At 57.1% G+C, this 17,048-nt stretch overlaps 3 protein-coding genes across 3 annotated transcripts; 2 read left to right on the top strand and 1 right to left on the bottom strand.

Moving 5' to 3' along the window:
- Positions 1-473: 473 nt before the first annotated feature.
- IWZ02DRAFT_387294 (cell morphogenesis N-terminal-domain-containing protein) lies at positions 474-8,638 on the bottom strand (the record flags this gene model as incomplete). The annotated part of the gene is made up of 5 exons (XM_066765529.1): positions 474-862; positions 1,166-1,213; positions 1,271-3,458; positions 3,502-7,710; positions 7,886-8,638. Coding segments are annotated over 5 exons (7,587 nt in total), but the record flags the coding sequence as incomplete, so codon positions are not given.
- A 1,371-nt stretch (positions 8,639-10,009) lies between these two features.
- Positions 10,010-12,141, top strand: IWZ02DRAFT_387363 (cytochrome P450 reductase 1; the record flags this gene model as incomplete). The annotated part of the gene is made up of 2 exons (XM_066765534.1): positions 10,010-11,791; positions 11,845-12,141. The coding sequence occupies 2 exons, from the start codon at positions 10,010-10,012 to the stop codon at positions 12,139-12,141; spliced, it is 2,079 nt and encodes a 692-aa protein (XP_066617465.1).
- Positions 12,142-14,962: 2,821 nt separating this feature from the next.
- Positions 14,963-16,808, top strand: IWZ02DRAFT_387361 (uncharacterized protein; the record flags this gene model as incomplete). The annotated part of the gene is made up of 3 exons (XM_066765533.1): positions 14,963-15,942; positions 15,988-16,078; positions 16,125-16,808. 3 exons carry the CDS (start codon positions 14,963-14,965, stop codon positions 16,806-16,808), a joined length of 1,755 nt encoding a protein of 584 aa, XP_066617464.1.
- Between the last annotated feature and the right edge of the window lie 240 nt (positions 16,809-17,048).

Here is a 17,048-nt window from a genome sequence, read left to right as displayed (position 1 = left end):
CTCTCCCCCTCTTCTATCCTCCCCCAAAATACAGTACAGTACAGTGTAATCCCATGACGCTGATCGATCGATCAATTGATGAATTTGAATCATGCCATTTCTATTCCATTCATCCCTATTCCTATTCCCATTCCCACTCCTATTCCAATGCCTGATTCGCCCGTCCGTCCGTCCGTCCGTCCGTCCGCCCGCCTCCTTCCCGCCGCCCATTCCTCCCTCTCCCGTCATGAACGTCATGCATACAGCTAAAAAAAAAAAAAGAAAAAAAAAAAGAAAAAAGAAAGGAGAACAAAAAGGAAAGAAAAGAAGGAAAATGTCGTTGATGATGCCTTGAGTCTGTCCATCGATGCATCCGTCTATACATCCATACATCATCCGTCTATATATGCGTTGCCCGTTTTGCCTGCCACGCCGTCCATGTCCACACATGCACACACACACACACGAACCCCTCGTTCACTCAACCTACGCACCTATGGATCGCCACTCCTCGGCCTCTCCCTCTCCACAACCCCCAACGCGCCCGTCCCCGTCACCACCCCCGGCAGCGGCGGCAAACGGGGCAACTGGGGCACCTGCGGCGCCGTGATGGATCGCTGCTGGAAGCCCTGACGCAAGGCATCACTCTCCTTCTTCCTGCTGGCAGCAGTGCCAGCACTCCAACCTAGAACACCACCAACGATTGGCGAACTAGGGTCGAGGCCGCCGCCGCCTCGGTTATGGTCCTTCTCGCCGCCCGTCAGCCGCCGCATGCCCGAGCGCAGCCCCGCGCCGACACTGCGGCCCTGTGCAAAGGGCCTGATCATGTTTTCGAGCGAGAAGTTGGAGTTGTTGGACGAGGAGCTACCGGGGGGCGGGGGCACTTCTTTGGGTCCGGGCAGGACGACGGGGTGGGCGCCGCCCGAGGCCGAAGCCGAGCCGGATGCCGAGGTGATGATGGGAGGGATGGAGACGAGGCTGGCGTGGGAAGACGGTCCGCCGCCGCCGCCGCCGATGTGGAGAGGTCCTGTTGGTGCGCTGGCGGGTCCGCTTGGCCCCGTCGCGCTGGCTGTGCTAGTCGTGCTGATGCTGCTGCCTGCGGGTGATGGGCGGCTGTTGACCGTGTCGATGCTGGAGCGTCCGATGATGGGCGGGCCAGGGGGTATAAAGGGGGCGCGTGGAGGACCGAGATCTTCCTCGGATAGGAACTCTTCGTCTTCGTCAATGGCTGGACCTGGGCCGGGTCCAGATAGGGATGAGGTAGACGCAGTCAAGGCATGCCCGTGGCCACCAGCGGGGGAGGCGCGGGATACGCCTTGTTGCTGCGCGTTGACGCTGGGCGACGTGACGGAGCGCGCATGCATTTGCTGGCGTGCAGAAGGGAGCGGCAAGTTGGGTGTGGAAGTGCTGCTGGCTTGGACAATGGGCGATGAAAAGGCTGTTGGCGTCATGACCGAATGGTCGGCGGAACGGGTGGGCGTGATCTTCATGTCGGCGAAGCCCGTTTGGAACGAACTAACGCTTGCGTTGCGCGTAAGGGATTTGTGGAGAATGGGTGCGGTCTGCTGGTCGTAGAGGTTCTCGCGAACTTGCAGGCTGCTGCCGCTGTGGAAGCGACTCAGGCTTGGACTCGACGGCACAGCAGTCGACGAACCATATTCCACGACCGTGTCGTCCTCGAAAAAGTCATCCAAGTCATCCAGAGTTTGCATAAGATCGCCAATGTTGCCATCTCCACGCGTGCCCTCGGACGACATTGTAATGGTCCTCTCATCCGGCGGGAAGGACGAGTAAACGGACGGATACTCTTCAGCTCGAAACTCAATCTTAGGCGTAGTCACTTCGGAGGCGACGGCAACTTCGGCCGGAGCGGTCGTGTAAAAGACGGCATGGACGTTGTGCCTCGTCATGGCGGAACATACGGCAGGCATGGGAATAGACCAGCCCGTCTCTTCAGGTATGCCATATAAGCTCTGGGTCCTTTCGTACTCTTTCCTAAAAGCGCGAGTCGAGTGCGAGCCAGCCATGCTCATGCGAATGTGGTGTCGTTCGAGGGGATTAGCGGTGCCGCTGAGCGGCGTGTTGAGGATATGATCAAGGACCTGGAGTGCCTGGAGGCAGAATTCGGTCTGCAAGAGGCGAAGCAGGGGAGAAATGAGATCTGACCCCTTGGTAGACACGTCGGGTTTCCTCAGATCAATGTCTTGAATGATGACGCACAGCAGGTCCATTGTCTTGATCTTGACCCAAGGATTCTTGTTGAGCAAGAGGCCCATGAGGAATACAAGTGACTTGAAGTCGTGTTCGGGGAAGAATGACAGGCGTAGCGCTGGGACGAGCTGGTTCAAGAAATCTTTGGCGGCGCGGTAGCGAGTGGCCGCAAAGCCGCGCAGGGCCGTCGCAACATCCGAGTGCCCTTTGATCTCTGCGATGTTGGCAAGGTTCTCTGCTGAAGCGAAGGCCGAGCAGTCTTTGGCTTCTTGCTCGTAAGTCTGCAGGTACCTTGGAAGATTCGCGAGCAGAGTGAACAGAAGGACATTATCCGGCCCGACGAGCTCGCTGGGAGGCAAAGCGGAAAGCTTTTCGAGTATTCGAAGGCTGCGGTCCAGGCAGGTGCTGGATTTGACGCCCTTGTACACAAGCTCGGCCAGCCCATCGAAGGAGCCGCCTTCCCAATGCTCTGGATGGTGATCCTTGAGCAGTTTCAAGACGGCGGGATCTCCAAGGTCCAACTTGTCGAGCAACTTGTCCAGCATGGCAAGACTTTCCATGAATTCCTCCTCGTGCACGGTCTGTAGGCATGCGCAGGTGGTCCAGAAGAGCTGGGGATACTGGATCAAGTCTGTGCGGTCAAGCTCCTCGATGATGGTGCGGAGAGTGGTCAAAATCTCCATGGAAAAGGTGATGATTTCATCGTCCTCGTCGGAGATTGTGTTGGAAAGCCGGGCAAGCATGTCGCCGAGCATGGTTTGATCCAAGGAGCTGAGGATACATCGGAAGAGTTGGAAGGAGCGGCAAGCTAAATGCCGTACAGGACAGTTTGTCGCCCAGTTGAGCGTCGTTCTACCCCATTCCTCTCGGATGCCAGGATACGTAATGGTAAAGATCTTGACCACCTCTGTGGCCACATACTGCATGGCTTCAGGCACGCGCAGGGCCGATTCATCGTCGTCTTTCCCGTTGGCGTCCTCATACGACCAAACGACCTTGGGATGGTGTTGCCGGATGGATTCGATAAAGTCTTCAATGTATTTCTTGTCCGGTGATGTGCTGACAAGGTCAATCTTTGAGATGACGAGCTCGTGCATGAGGTGGACCAGCATTTCCCTTGCTTGATCTTGGACAATGGGCGTGTAGTGGTCCCAGAGAACAAGGACTGCTTGCAGGAGCAGGGGAACGTTTTCCTTGGTGAGTTGGATAGGAGAGACCATGAGGTCGACCAGGAGGATTAGGCACAGTTGGCCCAAGGAGAAACCGGACTGATCATGTCAGACAAATCATTTTGAAAAGCAATGTACTCACCTGTTTGTTGCCCGAGGCCAAAACCGTGCCCAGATCTGCCACATAAGGAAACATGACGCACTCTGCCGGGGCTTGAATGGGTTCCCTTTTCTCGGGAGCCATTGCCCTAGGCGTAATCTTGAGCAAAAGAAACTCGACAACTTTGGAACCAGCCGGGGTATTTGAAAGGTAGACAACAATCTGCTTGGCGTAATCGACAAAGTTTTGCTCTCGTTTGTCGGAGCAGAGGGAAATGATGAAATCGAGGACCAGTTGGACGTTTCCAGCGTGCGGTCCTGTGGCCAGTGCCTGCCATAGAGCCTGGATCTCGTTGTGCAGAATGTTTCCAGACTTGACCGTAATCTCAAACAGATTGACGAGCAGCATGTACGAGCTAGCAGTAGGATTCCCGTTGGGTTCCACTTGCAACTCAATGATCTGTATCCAAGGGAGCATTGCAGCAACCATGTTCCGCTGCTGATCCGGCTGGAGCTGCCTAAAGTAAAAGGCAAACTCTGAGAAGACGTAAAAGGCGATCTCGGAGTGTTGTTTAGCGAGCCGTCGAGACATTTCAAACTGTGCGGCCTTGTAGACGGCAATGGTCTTGTCTGAAATACTAATGTCCAGGTCTTGGAGTTTGGAATTCTTTTGCTGCCGCTCCTCGAGGATGCGCAGGATACGGAGAGACTTCATTCTTATCTGGTTGCTTTCGTTACCCAAGGCGTAGAGTCCGGCACTCAAGACTTTGTAAAAGGGAAGCACAAAATCTTCCCTCTCGGTCAGCACCTGGGTTACTACCTCAAAGTAGCTTTCCAGCGACTTTGAGAATCTTGAAAGGTAGCACATCTCGACCGAGCGCTCGATGAGATAGGGGTGCTCCTTGTTGTGCAAAATCAGATTCCGGAGCGCTCTTCGACCGATTGAATGGACCTTGTCACTGGGCGTCTCGAAAATCGAGTCGATCCAGACCAGCAAGCGCCTGACGTCGAACTGCAGGTTCACGCCGCTCTCCGTCTGAATCCTGATGGGGCCGCCGCACAGAGACGCCATGGCGCTCAATGCGGCCGTCCGCAGCTCCTTTCTCTCAATTTCCATGGACGCCGTAGCAAATTGCTTGTTTCCCGGATCGTGCTCTCTCTCGAGAACCGACCGCCGCATGGTGTTTTCCCTCAGCTGGATTTGATTTTGGTTCGGCGAGTATCCGCACCAATCTTCCATGAGCGTAAAGGCAGCCTTTCGGGCTTGGAAAGGCATCCAACGGATGGGATCCTTGGTTCTGTTGATTCCCTCAAAGAGCTCTTCCATGACGCCGCAGTAGTGCGTCCTCAGCTTGCTATAACTCCACTCGTTTTGGACCTCTTGATCGTTGAGAAAGAGCCTGAGATCCTTTGTGTAGCTGATGAGATTGTTCAGAATCCAGTCGTCGCCGTAGACTTCGGGAGAGCGCAGAAAGTGAGACGTGAGCTTGTACACGTATGTGACCTCGGTCCTCAGGTAGTCGACAGAGCGGTCTCTCCGAGGAGGCACGCTGACGGATCGTTGGTGCATCTGCAATTGAGTAGCAAGCCTCATCTTCGCGTCTTCGTCGCACTTCTTGACCAACGGCTGTAGCGACTCGAGGAGCTGACGATAGATGTTTTGGTTAATGGAGCCCAAGCCTCCAACCGCAGCTTCTCGCACTGCAGGATTTGGTGCCTGTAGTAAAGGGGCCACATTGTCAAACAAGAGCTCCGCTGAGTAAACACGATTGTTTTGAGAGTTTTTCTGCGACGACTTGGAGCCTTTTCGGGAGTGGATCGGTGTTTGCTGAGGTGTTTGCTGTGCCCGCGCTGTCGTGAGGGTTGTGCAGGCGAAGATAAGGTAGAGTTTCCATTGCTCTATGGTGAGTTCTGGGGTTGTGTGCAGCATTCTGCCCCTGTTTTGGGTCATGTCGAGGGGAGGATAGGGAGCGGGCCGGGGCATGTGGGCGAGTGACTGGATGATGGACTGCATCTGGAGGAGCCGACCACAAACGCTGTTTCTGGTGTGCGCCACTGCAAAAGGGCAAATTTCTGAGCTTATTCCGACGAGGTTCGGAAACATCTTGAACCAAAGAGTGGAATCGTACGGCGCGTCACTCCCGCAAAGCTCGACCAAAGTGCTGTGAAGGTTGCTTCTTCTCATTCCACGCTGGAGTCGACTCCTCTCGGCGACCGAAAGCTTCTCGTCGTTGACGTCCATGACGACTTGAGGACTTCCTTCCAGAATGCGAATCACTCGGCTGCTCTCTTTGCCGAGCGCCGTGTCGAACTCGGTGACGAGCCGTAAGACCGTCACGGCAAACGTCCGAACACGCCTCGAAGGCGAACACAGGAAAAACAAGCCGTGCGACTCGATTTCGTCAACGTACGCGTCGACGCCAGACAGGCTCAGCGAGGCGCCGCGGTCAGGATCACTATCGATAGGCTCCGCGGATGCTCTCTGAATTCGTTGCTTAATCTCGTCGATCCAGATTTGAAGCAACTCGACATACAAACGCAAGGTGCTCTCGATGTGGCCAGGTCCGAGCATTCCGCCATCAGACATTGTAGCATACCGATCCTCAAAGTTGAAGATGAACCTAGCAAAGCCAATGGTGACTTGTTGGGCGTGGGACTGTCGCGCAATCGACTTGAGGGACTGTGCCGAAGACGCAGCTATGCCGCTCTGGACGTGTGCGGTGCCCGTGCACAAGAGGTTGATAAGGTGGTTGAAGTTGATGTGAGGAGACAGGCATCGGGGCAGCGCTTGGACGGCAACGTGGAGCAGATCGTAGAAACCCTGGCGCACATCAGACGCACCTAGATGATCGTCTCTCCGCCCAAAACTAAAGGCCTCTGCCATGGGCGTTTTTGGCGCCTGCGAAGAAAACTTTTCGTCTAGCACCGCCTGTCCGCCAAACGCATTGTCGCAGATGATGGTGATTTCGCCGAGGATTTTGCAAAACTTGTTATAAGACTCTTTTGCAATCTCTGGAAAGTCTGCAATCATCACTGGCCTGGAAAGGCGTTCCTCTTTGAGATTAACGGCTTTGGGAGACCTCATTTGCATGGACGGTCGGGGACTGATGGGCTGCATTGGCATCTCCATTGGTTGGAGCAAATCGTCGTCTGGAAAGCGCTCTGGGAATGGTGGCTGTTCTCCCTTTTCCAGATCGGCCATGACGGCGAGGAAAGCTCGAATGCCTATGACCATCCTTTCGGGCTCCAAGTTCTCAACCTTGAGTTCCTTTCCCAGTCCAAATTGATCAGAGTTCATCAGGGGGAAGATGATGTTGCGGAAACAAAGGTCTTGGTACTTGAAACCAATGAAGCGGATCAGTTGGATTATGGGCTCGGCGATTGTGGCTTCGGTCGACAGGTACGATCTTCTTCCAGGTTGGAACACGAGCCGAATGACATCCTCGAGCTTTCTGATGGTGATTCCGTGCGGTTCTGCAATTCTGTATAGATACGTCCAGACCAACCGGCACACATTCCGCAACGCGTAGGGGCGAGTGGTCCTCTCTTTTAATTTTGCACCAAGAGGGCTTATCAAACTCATCCACTGGGAAGCAAAGACTTCGGTCGGCGATGCACACGTGAGAATGGCCATGAGAGGGAAGGCGGCCTGCCAATGTTTCGGTTTGCTTAGCATCTGCGTCAACCTCGGTTTGATGGTGTCAATCACGAGCTTCCATTTCGGGATGTTGACCTCTGAGGTGGCCGTTGCGGCAATTGGCAGGAGAAATTCTTCGAAAAGGTGGCAATACGCATGTTTAACGGGTTGACCGTGGACGCCAGCGAAGAGCTCGCCGAGAGACAGCATCAGGTCGCAGGAGTGGCTCCACGCTTCTTCGGGCTGGAACTTGATCCTAAGATACTTCATGCCTCTGATGATGAGGACGGCCTTGCCCTCGACGGCTCTCGGTTGCAGTCCCTTGATTACTAAGTGCTTTTGCATCTCCTTGAGGTCGGACACAAATCTGCTCGCTACACTGTCAAAGTTCATGTCGCTCATGACGCCAAGAAGGCGACCAAAGATGACCCAGTTGGCATTTTTGAGCGGCGATTCTTCCAAAGAGTCTGGATCAGCCTGTTTGAGCTGCGAGTAGATGATGTCTTCGAGGCGTTCTGCCATTTCCTCGGTGACGTAGGATAAGCTACTTTGACCAATGATTTCCATCAGGACTCGACAGAGCAGGTAGATGGACACGGTCGACTTTCTCTCGGCCTCGACCACGGCTTGCTGCAAGGCGAGCGTGGCGTGCGTGGGGGCATGGACCGGGCCGTACTGGGTGTGAGGCAGCGAGGGTCTCGAAGAGTTTCCCATTTCTTGGATGGGCTGCAGGGCTGCGCGGGTCTGCACGTGTCAGATTTTGGGTCAAGTCGTGAGCGCGTCGACTTACCGCTTCCAGCTCCTTCTTCTTGTCGTTTGCCTTTTCGCTCTTGGCCTTGCGCCAAAACATGAGCGTATCGATCAGCGGCTTGGGCTTTTCTCGCGCGACATGACCAAGCGCATAGATCAGCTGGTCGAATGCCGGGTCCACGCCAGGCCCGCACACGGACTCGACCTTTGGCTCGGCCCCTTGGACGTCGGAGACGCATTGGTTTATCTTCTGGTCTGCCTGCCCAACGAACGAGTTGAACAAGTGGTGTAGGGCCATTTCGCCGACATTGCGCCCTTGGTGGTTCCGCGACTGCGAGCGGCCGTGGTCATGTTCGCGCTTCACCCTCAGGCTGTCTGTCCGCTCGAGCCGGCGCTCTGGACCGCGAAAGATTTGAGTGTTTCCGTCTGGGATGTGACGTGGCTCGGCGCCCGCTGTCACAGCACCCCCATACCTAGCGCCCGGGTCTGAAAATTCGTCGTGGGAAATCATCATGGAGCCATCGAGAGCATGAGCGTTTCCGCCGCCCACGGCAGCGATGATTTGGGGGCTCAACGGGCTGGGGGACTGGGCGTTTGCGAAGCTCGTGTTGCGCGAATGCTGTATGCCATGGACGATAGACGTGTTGCGGTGGTGGCCGTAGGACTGCGAGGGCCTCCGCTCTACTCCTGGGTCGGGGGTGGAGCGGTCTCTGGAAGGAACGGCCACGACGGGTGTTTGGGAACGCGAGGATGGAGCGCGTTGACCGGTGATTGTTGGGGCGCGGCCACGACTCACGGGAGACTCGCAGGGAGGTGCGGGGAAGTCGGGTTGGTTATAGTGCGACAGATTGTTGGCAGCATGCTGTCGGGCTTGAGACGGAGGGGGAAGAGCTGGACCGGGTCAAGGCTTGGTTAGCATCAAGCTTAAGGTAAAGAGAGGGAAACAAAAAGATTGATGGGCGGCGGGTAAAGCCGCGGGAGGTGCAGCGCAGGACAGCCGAGGGCTGCAGGCAGTTTGGGGAAGATGGATGTTCTCACCCATCCCGCGTTTGGAGCCTCCTTCATTGGGGCACAGAGGCTGGTCTAGGGCGTGGCCATGGGGTCCTTGTGGAGTTGCAAAAGGGCTGCAGGGCCGCCGCAGCAATGGATTAGGTTGGAGCGAATCCAGGGCGTTGGAGGCAACGGTCGCGCATATGGAGCAGGGAGAGGCGAGCGGCGGCGGCGGCGGCAGCAGCAGGCAGTCACAGTAGACACGGGTGATGAGGATGAATGGCGATGATGATGGTGATGACGGTGGTGGTGGTGGTGGTGGTGGTGGTGGTGGTGATGTTGTTGATGTTGGTTGTAGTCGGGCAGTCAAGCGAGCACCACCCAGGCGACGGATACTGGCCGGTAGCACGCGTCGCCCAGTGGCATCATCATCATCATCATCATCATGGAGAGGACAGCACGGAGACGATTTGTCGCCGACTAAAATTGTCACGACATCTTTCAGCTGCTGACGGGCGGTGCGCCCAGTGAGGTGCAGTCTAGGTACCGTAGTGTTGAACCGGAATCCGGACGACAGATTAGCCGCCGCAGTCGCAGTCGCAGTCGCAGTCCCGTTGTCTTCCGATCAATTCGGTCGCAAAATCCACTTTCCACCTTCAGCTCTCGGGCAAGCAGATCGATCCGAGGGACAAGTCAAAGGGTCCCGCCTAGTCTAGGAGAACCGCCCGCTTATCGCCCAGCCCAGCCCAGCCCAGTCCAGTCCATCAGCCCGTCAGCCACGCTGTTCTTCAAAGCCTTGGGATTCTGTTTTCCTTCTTCATATTGTTGATACTCTTCTTCCTTTTGCTGTTGCCTGCCCGCATCAAGTCAGATTTGTGTCGCTTTGCGTCGTTGACTTGCTCTCCCCGTCTGCCGCTTTTCGGCGGCCCCTTCTCCACACGTGCCCCATCACAAGCCGGCCGGTTTCGCGCAAACTCCCGGCGGGCAGCTCCATCCTCGGGTGCCCGCTTGTCAGATATCCTTCGCCGCCACTACTGAGACCACGTTTCGTGCCGTAGACTGGTGGCTACGCTCTAGTCTTGTCCAGGCAGCACTGCGAAAGTATGTCGCGCCCTATATCATCTAATCCCGCCGTCCTGCTGACTCTGTTTTCCTCTCCAAGACAGCAGACAACATGGCCCAGCTCGACACTCTCGACCTGGTGGTGCTCGCCGTCCTTCTGGCCGGCACCGTTGCATACTTCACCAAGGGAACCTACTGGGCAAAGCCTGCCGACCCCTTCGCCGGCTCGCTAGCTCACACCAATGGCGCAAAAGCCGGCAAGTCGCGCAACATCATCGAGAAGATGGATGAGACGGGAAAAAACTGCGTCGTCTTTTACGGCTCTCAGACTGGGACCGCCGAGGACTACGCATCGCGTCTGGCCAAGGAGGGCGCTTCGCGCTTCGGTCTGAAGACAATGGTTGCCGATCTGGAAGACTACGACTTTGACAATCTGGACCAATTCCCCGAGGACAAGGTTGCCATGTTCGTCCTGGCCACCTACGGCGAGGGAGAGCCTACTGACAATGCCGTCGAATTCTACGAATTCATCACCGGCGAGGACTGCTCCTTCAGCACCGACGGCGACGAGCCTCTGAGTAACCTCCGCTACGTCGCTTTCGGTCTCGGAAACAACACGTACGAGCACTACAATGCCATGGTTCGTCAGGTCGACGCCGCGCTGCGCAAGCTCGGTGCCACCAGAATTGGCGACGCTGGAGAGGGCGACGACGGTGCCGGAACCATGGAAGAAGACTTTTTGGCTTGGAAGGAACCCATGTGGGCTTCTCTGACCGAGAAGATGCACCTAGAGGAACGCGAGGCCATTTACGAGCCCGTCTTTGAAGTTTCCGAGAAGCTTGAAATGAGCGCTGAAACGGACGAAGTCTACCTCGGCGAGCCCAACAAGCACCACCTCGAAGGCGCTCAAAAGGGACCCTTCAACGCGCACAACCCATACATTGCTCCGATTGCGGAATCCAAGGAACTCTTCACGGCTGGCGAGCGCAACTGCTTGCACATGGAAATCGATATTGGCGGCTCCGGTCTCTCGTACCAGACTGGTGACCACATAGCGGTGTGGCCAACCAACCCCGGAAAGGAGGTTGACCGCTTCCTCAGGGTACTCGGTCTTGACAAGAAGCGCGACACGGTCATCAGCGTCAAGGGCATTGACCCTACCGCCAAGGTTCCCTTCCCTTCGCCGACAACGTACGATGCCGCCGTCCGCTATCACATGGAAATCTGCGCACCTGTCTCCCGCCAATTCGTTCACTCTCTGGCTCAATTCGCCCCTGACGATGCCACCAAGGCCGAGCTGACCAAGATGGGTACCGACAAGGACTACTTTTCTGAGAAGGTCGCCGCTCTCAACCTCAACATTGCCCAGCTCCTCGAAATCCAGTCCAATGGCCAACCGTGGTCGTCGATTCCGTTTTCGATCATGATTGAGGGTCTGCACAAGATCCAGCCGCGTTACTACTCGATTTCTTCTTCGTCATTGGTTCAAAAGGATAAGATTTCCATCACGGCCGTGGTCGAGTCGATTGAGAAGCCGGGCGCTCCCCACATTGTCAAGGGCGTCACGACCAACTACCTGCTGGCGCTCAAGCAAAAGCAGCACGGCGTCGCTGATCCCGATCCCCACGGTCTCAACTATGCTCTTACTGGTCCTCGCAACAAGTACGACGGCATCCATGTTCCGGTTCACGTGCGCCACTCCAACTTCAAGCTGCCCTCGGATCCGTCCAAGCCCGTCATCATGGTCGGCCCGGGAACTGGCGTGGCTCCCTTCCGGGGCTTCGTTCAGGAACGCGCTGCGCTTGCGCGGGCGGGCGAGAAGGTTGGAAAGACGGTCCTCTTCTTTGGGTGCAGGAAGCGAGATGAAGACTTCCTCTACAAGGATGAGTGGGAGGTAAGACAGCCCATTGGGAAATTTGTTTTGATGGATTGCTGACCCGTGCGCAGGAGTACAAAAAGGACCTGGGCGACGCCTTTGAGCTTCACGTTGCCTTTTCCCGAGAGGGCCCCGACAAGGTTTACGTGCAGCACAAGATTCAGGAACAGGCCGAGAACATCGACAAGCTTCTGCAGCAAAAGGCGTACTTTTACGTGTGTGGCGACGCGGCGCACATGGCACGCGAGGTCAACAACCTGCTCGGTCAAATCATCTCCAAGCAGCGCGGGCTGCCCGAGTCCAAGGGCGAAGACATTGTCAAGTCGATGCGCGCGTCGAACCAGTACCAAGAGGACGTGTGGTCGTAAATGTAGACTGTTTTTTATGTGGAACAGCTAGAAGATCTTGGAGATAGTTGCATATCTGCGAGAGGGCGAAATGGGCGCATTCGATTTCGATAGAAGCGTGTAGCAAAATATAAAAAGGCCTTTTGAACCAATAATGGGCGGGTAGCGGCATTGGGGGCGGCATTGGACCCGGGATTTTTCTACGAACACAAAGAGGGCACAAGCGCGGAGTAAAGTTCTCGTCGTCGAGGGCGAGCGATGCCGGATCGGGCGGCGGGTGCCTTTGTGCATCGCATTCCAGCGTCACGGGGGGGGGGGGGGGGGGGGGGGGGGGGGGGGGGGGGGGGGGGGGGGGGGGGGGGGGGGGGGGGGGGGGGGGGGGGGGGGGGGGGGGGGGGGGGGGGGGGGGGGGGGGGGGGGGGGGGGGGGGGCCAAGCAAAGCATTTACGTCTCACGAGATGATGTGAGGTTGCTGTGGTCTGGTTCCCCTGGACCCGGTACTGCGACGAGACAAGCAGAGCCTCCCAAGGAAGGCGGCAAAGAAGCAGAAGCAGAAGCCGAAGCAAACGACGAGGAGCGCAAAAAGAAGAAAGCAGACGAGCAAACGGCGGTCAAGAGATGGTGGATTCAATGATGGGAGTGAAACGCCGAACTAATCTGGGCATTGAAGCGAGCGGGCGACCGTCACCTCAGGTCTGCTCCACGGCCACGGCGGTCCCGGGAACCAGGTACGCGCTGCCGCCACTGGACCACCACCAACGACGACGACGACGACGACGACGACGACGACGACGACGTGAGAGCAATATCAACCGAGAGAGGCCCGTCGCGCAAAAAGGACAACAACAATGTGACAGGTCGGCTCCTTTCAATTTCATTTCATCTCTCTCGTTCCCACGACGACCTGGAAATGCTGGTCCGTCCTCGCCGACGTCCGCGTCGCCTGATGCGCATCGTCTGAGCCCGTCCCAATGTCCTGCGCTTACCTGAATGACGCCGTGGGGAGAGCGTCTGGCTCCCTTTGGCCCTTTGGGCGTCCCTCGCATGTGCGATGCGCCCACGAAGCACCAGGCGCACGGGAAGCTCCAAACAGCAAGACGCCGTCGCACAAGGCGCCTGGGGGGAGGGGGGAAATCTTCTTGTGGATTCCCCGTCGCTCAACCCAGGTTCGCGGGATGACAAACACGATCGATCCCAGGACCAGCTGGACGGCCAATGGCGTTCAGGGTCTGCGCGCTGAGGTCGATGTGCTATGTTTGGACCTGCTTGCTTTCTGGCCCTGGGTCCTTGCTTCATGCACCGGGCCAACGTCGACTTGAGGTCCCTCGTCGTCGTCGTCGTCGTGTCGTGGGAGCAGAGCAGCGGGCCAAGCGGATGCCAGCCGACCACCCTCGCACCGTAGGACACACACAGCAAACATCCAGGCCAGACCAGGCCAGCAAGCAAGCAAGCAAGCAAGCAAGCAAGCTGCGTGCATGCATGGTCCCGCGGGCGTCCATCTCGCAGATGCACCGACCGAGCCTGGGAAATCCTCTCAGATGCAACTGTGTATCATGTATGTAGGTAAGGTACTGTACAAAGATCCCCAGTAGCCCATCTGACGTCAATTGGCCAGTGACGAGAGTGCCGGTCCGTGATGCTGCTGCAGCACTGGAGATTGACCCGCTGCTCGTTTGCGACCTGTAGCTGATAGAGGAGGTGCCCCCCAGCCTCATGTTAGCTGAAACCGCAAAATGTCGACAGTCGTCGTAGAGTCGTGAGGGGTGCATGCCGTGGGGACAGTCGAGCCCTTTCAGCCGCCTGCATACTGTTCTTGTCTCAGACGAGACGCTCGAGAGCGGTGGTTCGCATTGGGTGACTCTGTACACGCTGCAAAAGAAAGCGCCCCGGTGCCTGTTCTGTACACCCCTTTGCACAGACTGTTGTGTGCATTTAAAGTGCCACTTCTCGCCCTCGCGCGCCAGACCCAGATTCCCGTCCCTCTTGGCAATTGCATTGCTATCGAGACAGCCTTTTTCCTTTCTTTCCTTTGCCGTCCGTATCTTAGTGGGTAGGTGTTTTGGCGCTGGAGCGTTGAGAGAGTACACAACACCGAGACCAGCAACAGCAGAAGCAGCAGCAGTCGTGCCTGGTCGAGTCTGAAAGTGAAGTGCGACGGGCTTGGAGGCGCCCGCTGGCTGCTCAGTTGAGGTCCTGCCACTTACTGACGTTGCCTCCTGCCAGAAGCCCTCTCCGTCACCCACCTCGACTGCCCTTAGCGAGCCCCAGCACCACCACCCTTCTATATCTTCGCCACCCCCGACCTCTCCCTCGACGCCCTCTGCGCTCCACTTTTTGCCTCGTCCCGCTACGATCCATCCGCCTCAGGGCCCTGCATTTCTTTGTAGCTTTCCTCAAGCCCAAAGTGAGTCTTGCACCACCTCGACCTCGCCCTCGACCTCAATCAACCTCGACCTCGACACCTCGGCTCCAAAACAACCTGAACAACACCAACACCAGCTGACGCCCCATCCTACAGCTTTTGCTCGCAGTCGCTTCCCTCACATCTTCAAGCGATCCAGCATCTTCGTCAGGTATGTTCCCGTCGCCCAACCTTGCCCTCCACCCTCGACCGTTGCACGGGCCTTCCAAATATGCAACACTAACCCTCCCCCCCCCCCCCCCCGAACTTGCAGACGCTGACATCAATCTTCCAGGTCGATCCGACTCTCTGGCAACGGTAGCTCGCTATCAACTAACGCACTCCATCACCGCCCAGGTACTGCTCTTCACTTCCGCCCCGTCGCCCAAAACCTCTCTTCTTCTTTCGACCGAGGCTGACCATACGTCGCAGTCTACAGCAATGGCGGCTCTCTCCGACATCGACTCGCAGCGCAAGCGTAACTTTGGTGGCCACCACCCGGCCAACTTTGGCGGACGCGCCGCCGTCTACGGCACTTACCAAGGTCAGACTCACCGTCCTGCCTTCTTGAACCCTGGACACCCCGGCGTCTTGCCATATCACGGTCTGGTGGGCGACGCGGGCCTGGCTGCTTTGACCCAGGGCTTCGCCGGCATGAACTTGCACCACCCTTCCCTCGGCTCGACCAAGCCTGGCTCTCACGTCTCGGCCACGTCCTCTGAGCTCGGCGTCTCCGTCCCAGCCCACATGCAACACGGACAGCACGCGATGGTGTACCAGCAGGCGGCCCAGATGATTCCTGGAATCCACAACTATCACCATGGACTTCCCCACTCGCCCAGCATGCAGACGCCGCTCAATCACTACATCCCCCACAATGCGGCGTTCCAGTACGGACACCACATGCTGGACAACAACAGCCCCGTTGCCAACAACTGGAACTCGCGTGTCTCTTCGGCGGAGCCGGCCCTCATCACTCCTCGCCGCGACTCCATCTCTTCCACCGAGCAGGACTTGCCCGGCACTCCCTATACGAGCGCCCACGCCACCTACCAGCCCAACGTCTACATGAATGGATCTCCAAACGCCATTTACCCTGGCAGCGGCACTCCTTCGCCTTCTCACCTCGGACCCTTCTACGTCCCGCAGGTCAACAAGGCTCCTGTCTCGCAGACCATTCCGCCCGAGATTCAGGAGCTTCTCGTCAAGGAGCCTGCCATTCCTCGTGCCATTCCCGCGCCCAGTTCCCCCGTCAAGCCCCTCGACCGTTCGCTCGAGAACAAGAACGGCGAGACCAATGTCTACATCCGCGGCCTGCTTCCCGAGACGACGGACGACATGCTGCACCAGTGGGGCATCCGCTTTGGCGACATTCAGAGCTCCAAGTCCATCATCGATGTCAAGACCAATCTTTGCAAGGGGTGAGTCATTTTTGTTTGTCTTCTGTGCTGTGCTGACGCCTGCAGATTCGGCTTCATCAAGTATTACAACTTCAAGGACGCTGAGAACTGCATTCGCGGCTTCCACTACCTCGGCTACGAAGTCAGCTTTGCGCGTGTAAGCATCAGTCGACCCTCTTGAATGACGCCTGCTGACCATTCAGGAATCCTTTTACGCGAAGCTCAAGAAGTTTGCCGACGAACACAACACCAACCTCTACGTCTCCAACATTCCTCGTCACATCAACGAGGCGGAGCTCCAGAACGTCTTCGCCCCCTTCAAGGTCTGCTCGAGCAAGATCCTCCGTGACCCCGCCGGCCACGGCCGCGGCGTCGGCTTTGCCCGCTTCGAGACGCGCGATGTCTGCGAGGAAGTCATCAAGAAATTCAACAACACCCCCGTCACCGTTTCCGACGGAGAGGAGCACACGATCCAGATTCGCTACGCCGACACGCAGGAGCAAAAGATTCTCAAGCAGCAGACTGCCGCCGCCCGCCAGTTTCGCGCTGCCGAGTTCGAGTACGGCGTTCTTCAGTCCAGGGGCGTCAACAACATGAATCCCGGCCTGGTCGCTCCCCAGCAACGCATTTCTTCCCTCACTCCCCAGAAGGATGGCAACGAGTTTGAAAACTACCTGAACAAGCCTACGCACACGGGCTTTGGTCAGGGCCGTGACCGCAACGGCCGCGGTTTCGTTGCGCGCTCGTCCCAGCTCGCCCCGACTCAGTCTAAGATGCCCGTCGTTCGCGTTCAGAACGAAGACGACAAGCCTCGTCCCACCACCCCCGTCATTGCCCACGGCGATCACTCGTCGACCTCGAGCAACGCCGCCAGCGACCGCGAGTAGTCACGTCCGGACTTGTTTATCTCTACTTTGACAAACGAACGAATCATCGCCACGCAACCAAGAGACGGAAGTATGGATTATGGACCGCATGGAAGGTCGCGTCGCCGACAGCCGTTTAATCGATTCTCGTCGCATTGGCTCGTCGTTTGGCCTGCATCTCAGCCGCCACGTTGGGGTCACCTTTCGCCTATGCTTGTATGTTTTTTGACGATTGTGGATTTGCTTTTTTTTTCTTTCTTT

Source organism: Phyllosticta citriasiana (genome assembly GCF_038021145.1).
Source record: "Phyllosticta citriasiana strain CBS 120426 chromosome Unknown IWZ02scaffold_26, whole genome shotgun sequence".
NCBI classification, from domain to species: domain Eukaryota; kingdom Fungi; phylum Ascomycota; class Dothideomycetes; order Botryosphaeriales; family Phyllostictaceae; genus Phyllosticta; species Phyllosticta citriasiana.
This window is presented reverse-complemented; position numbering and strand designations above follow the sequence as displayed.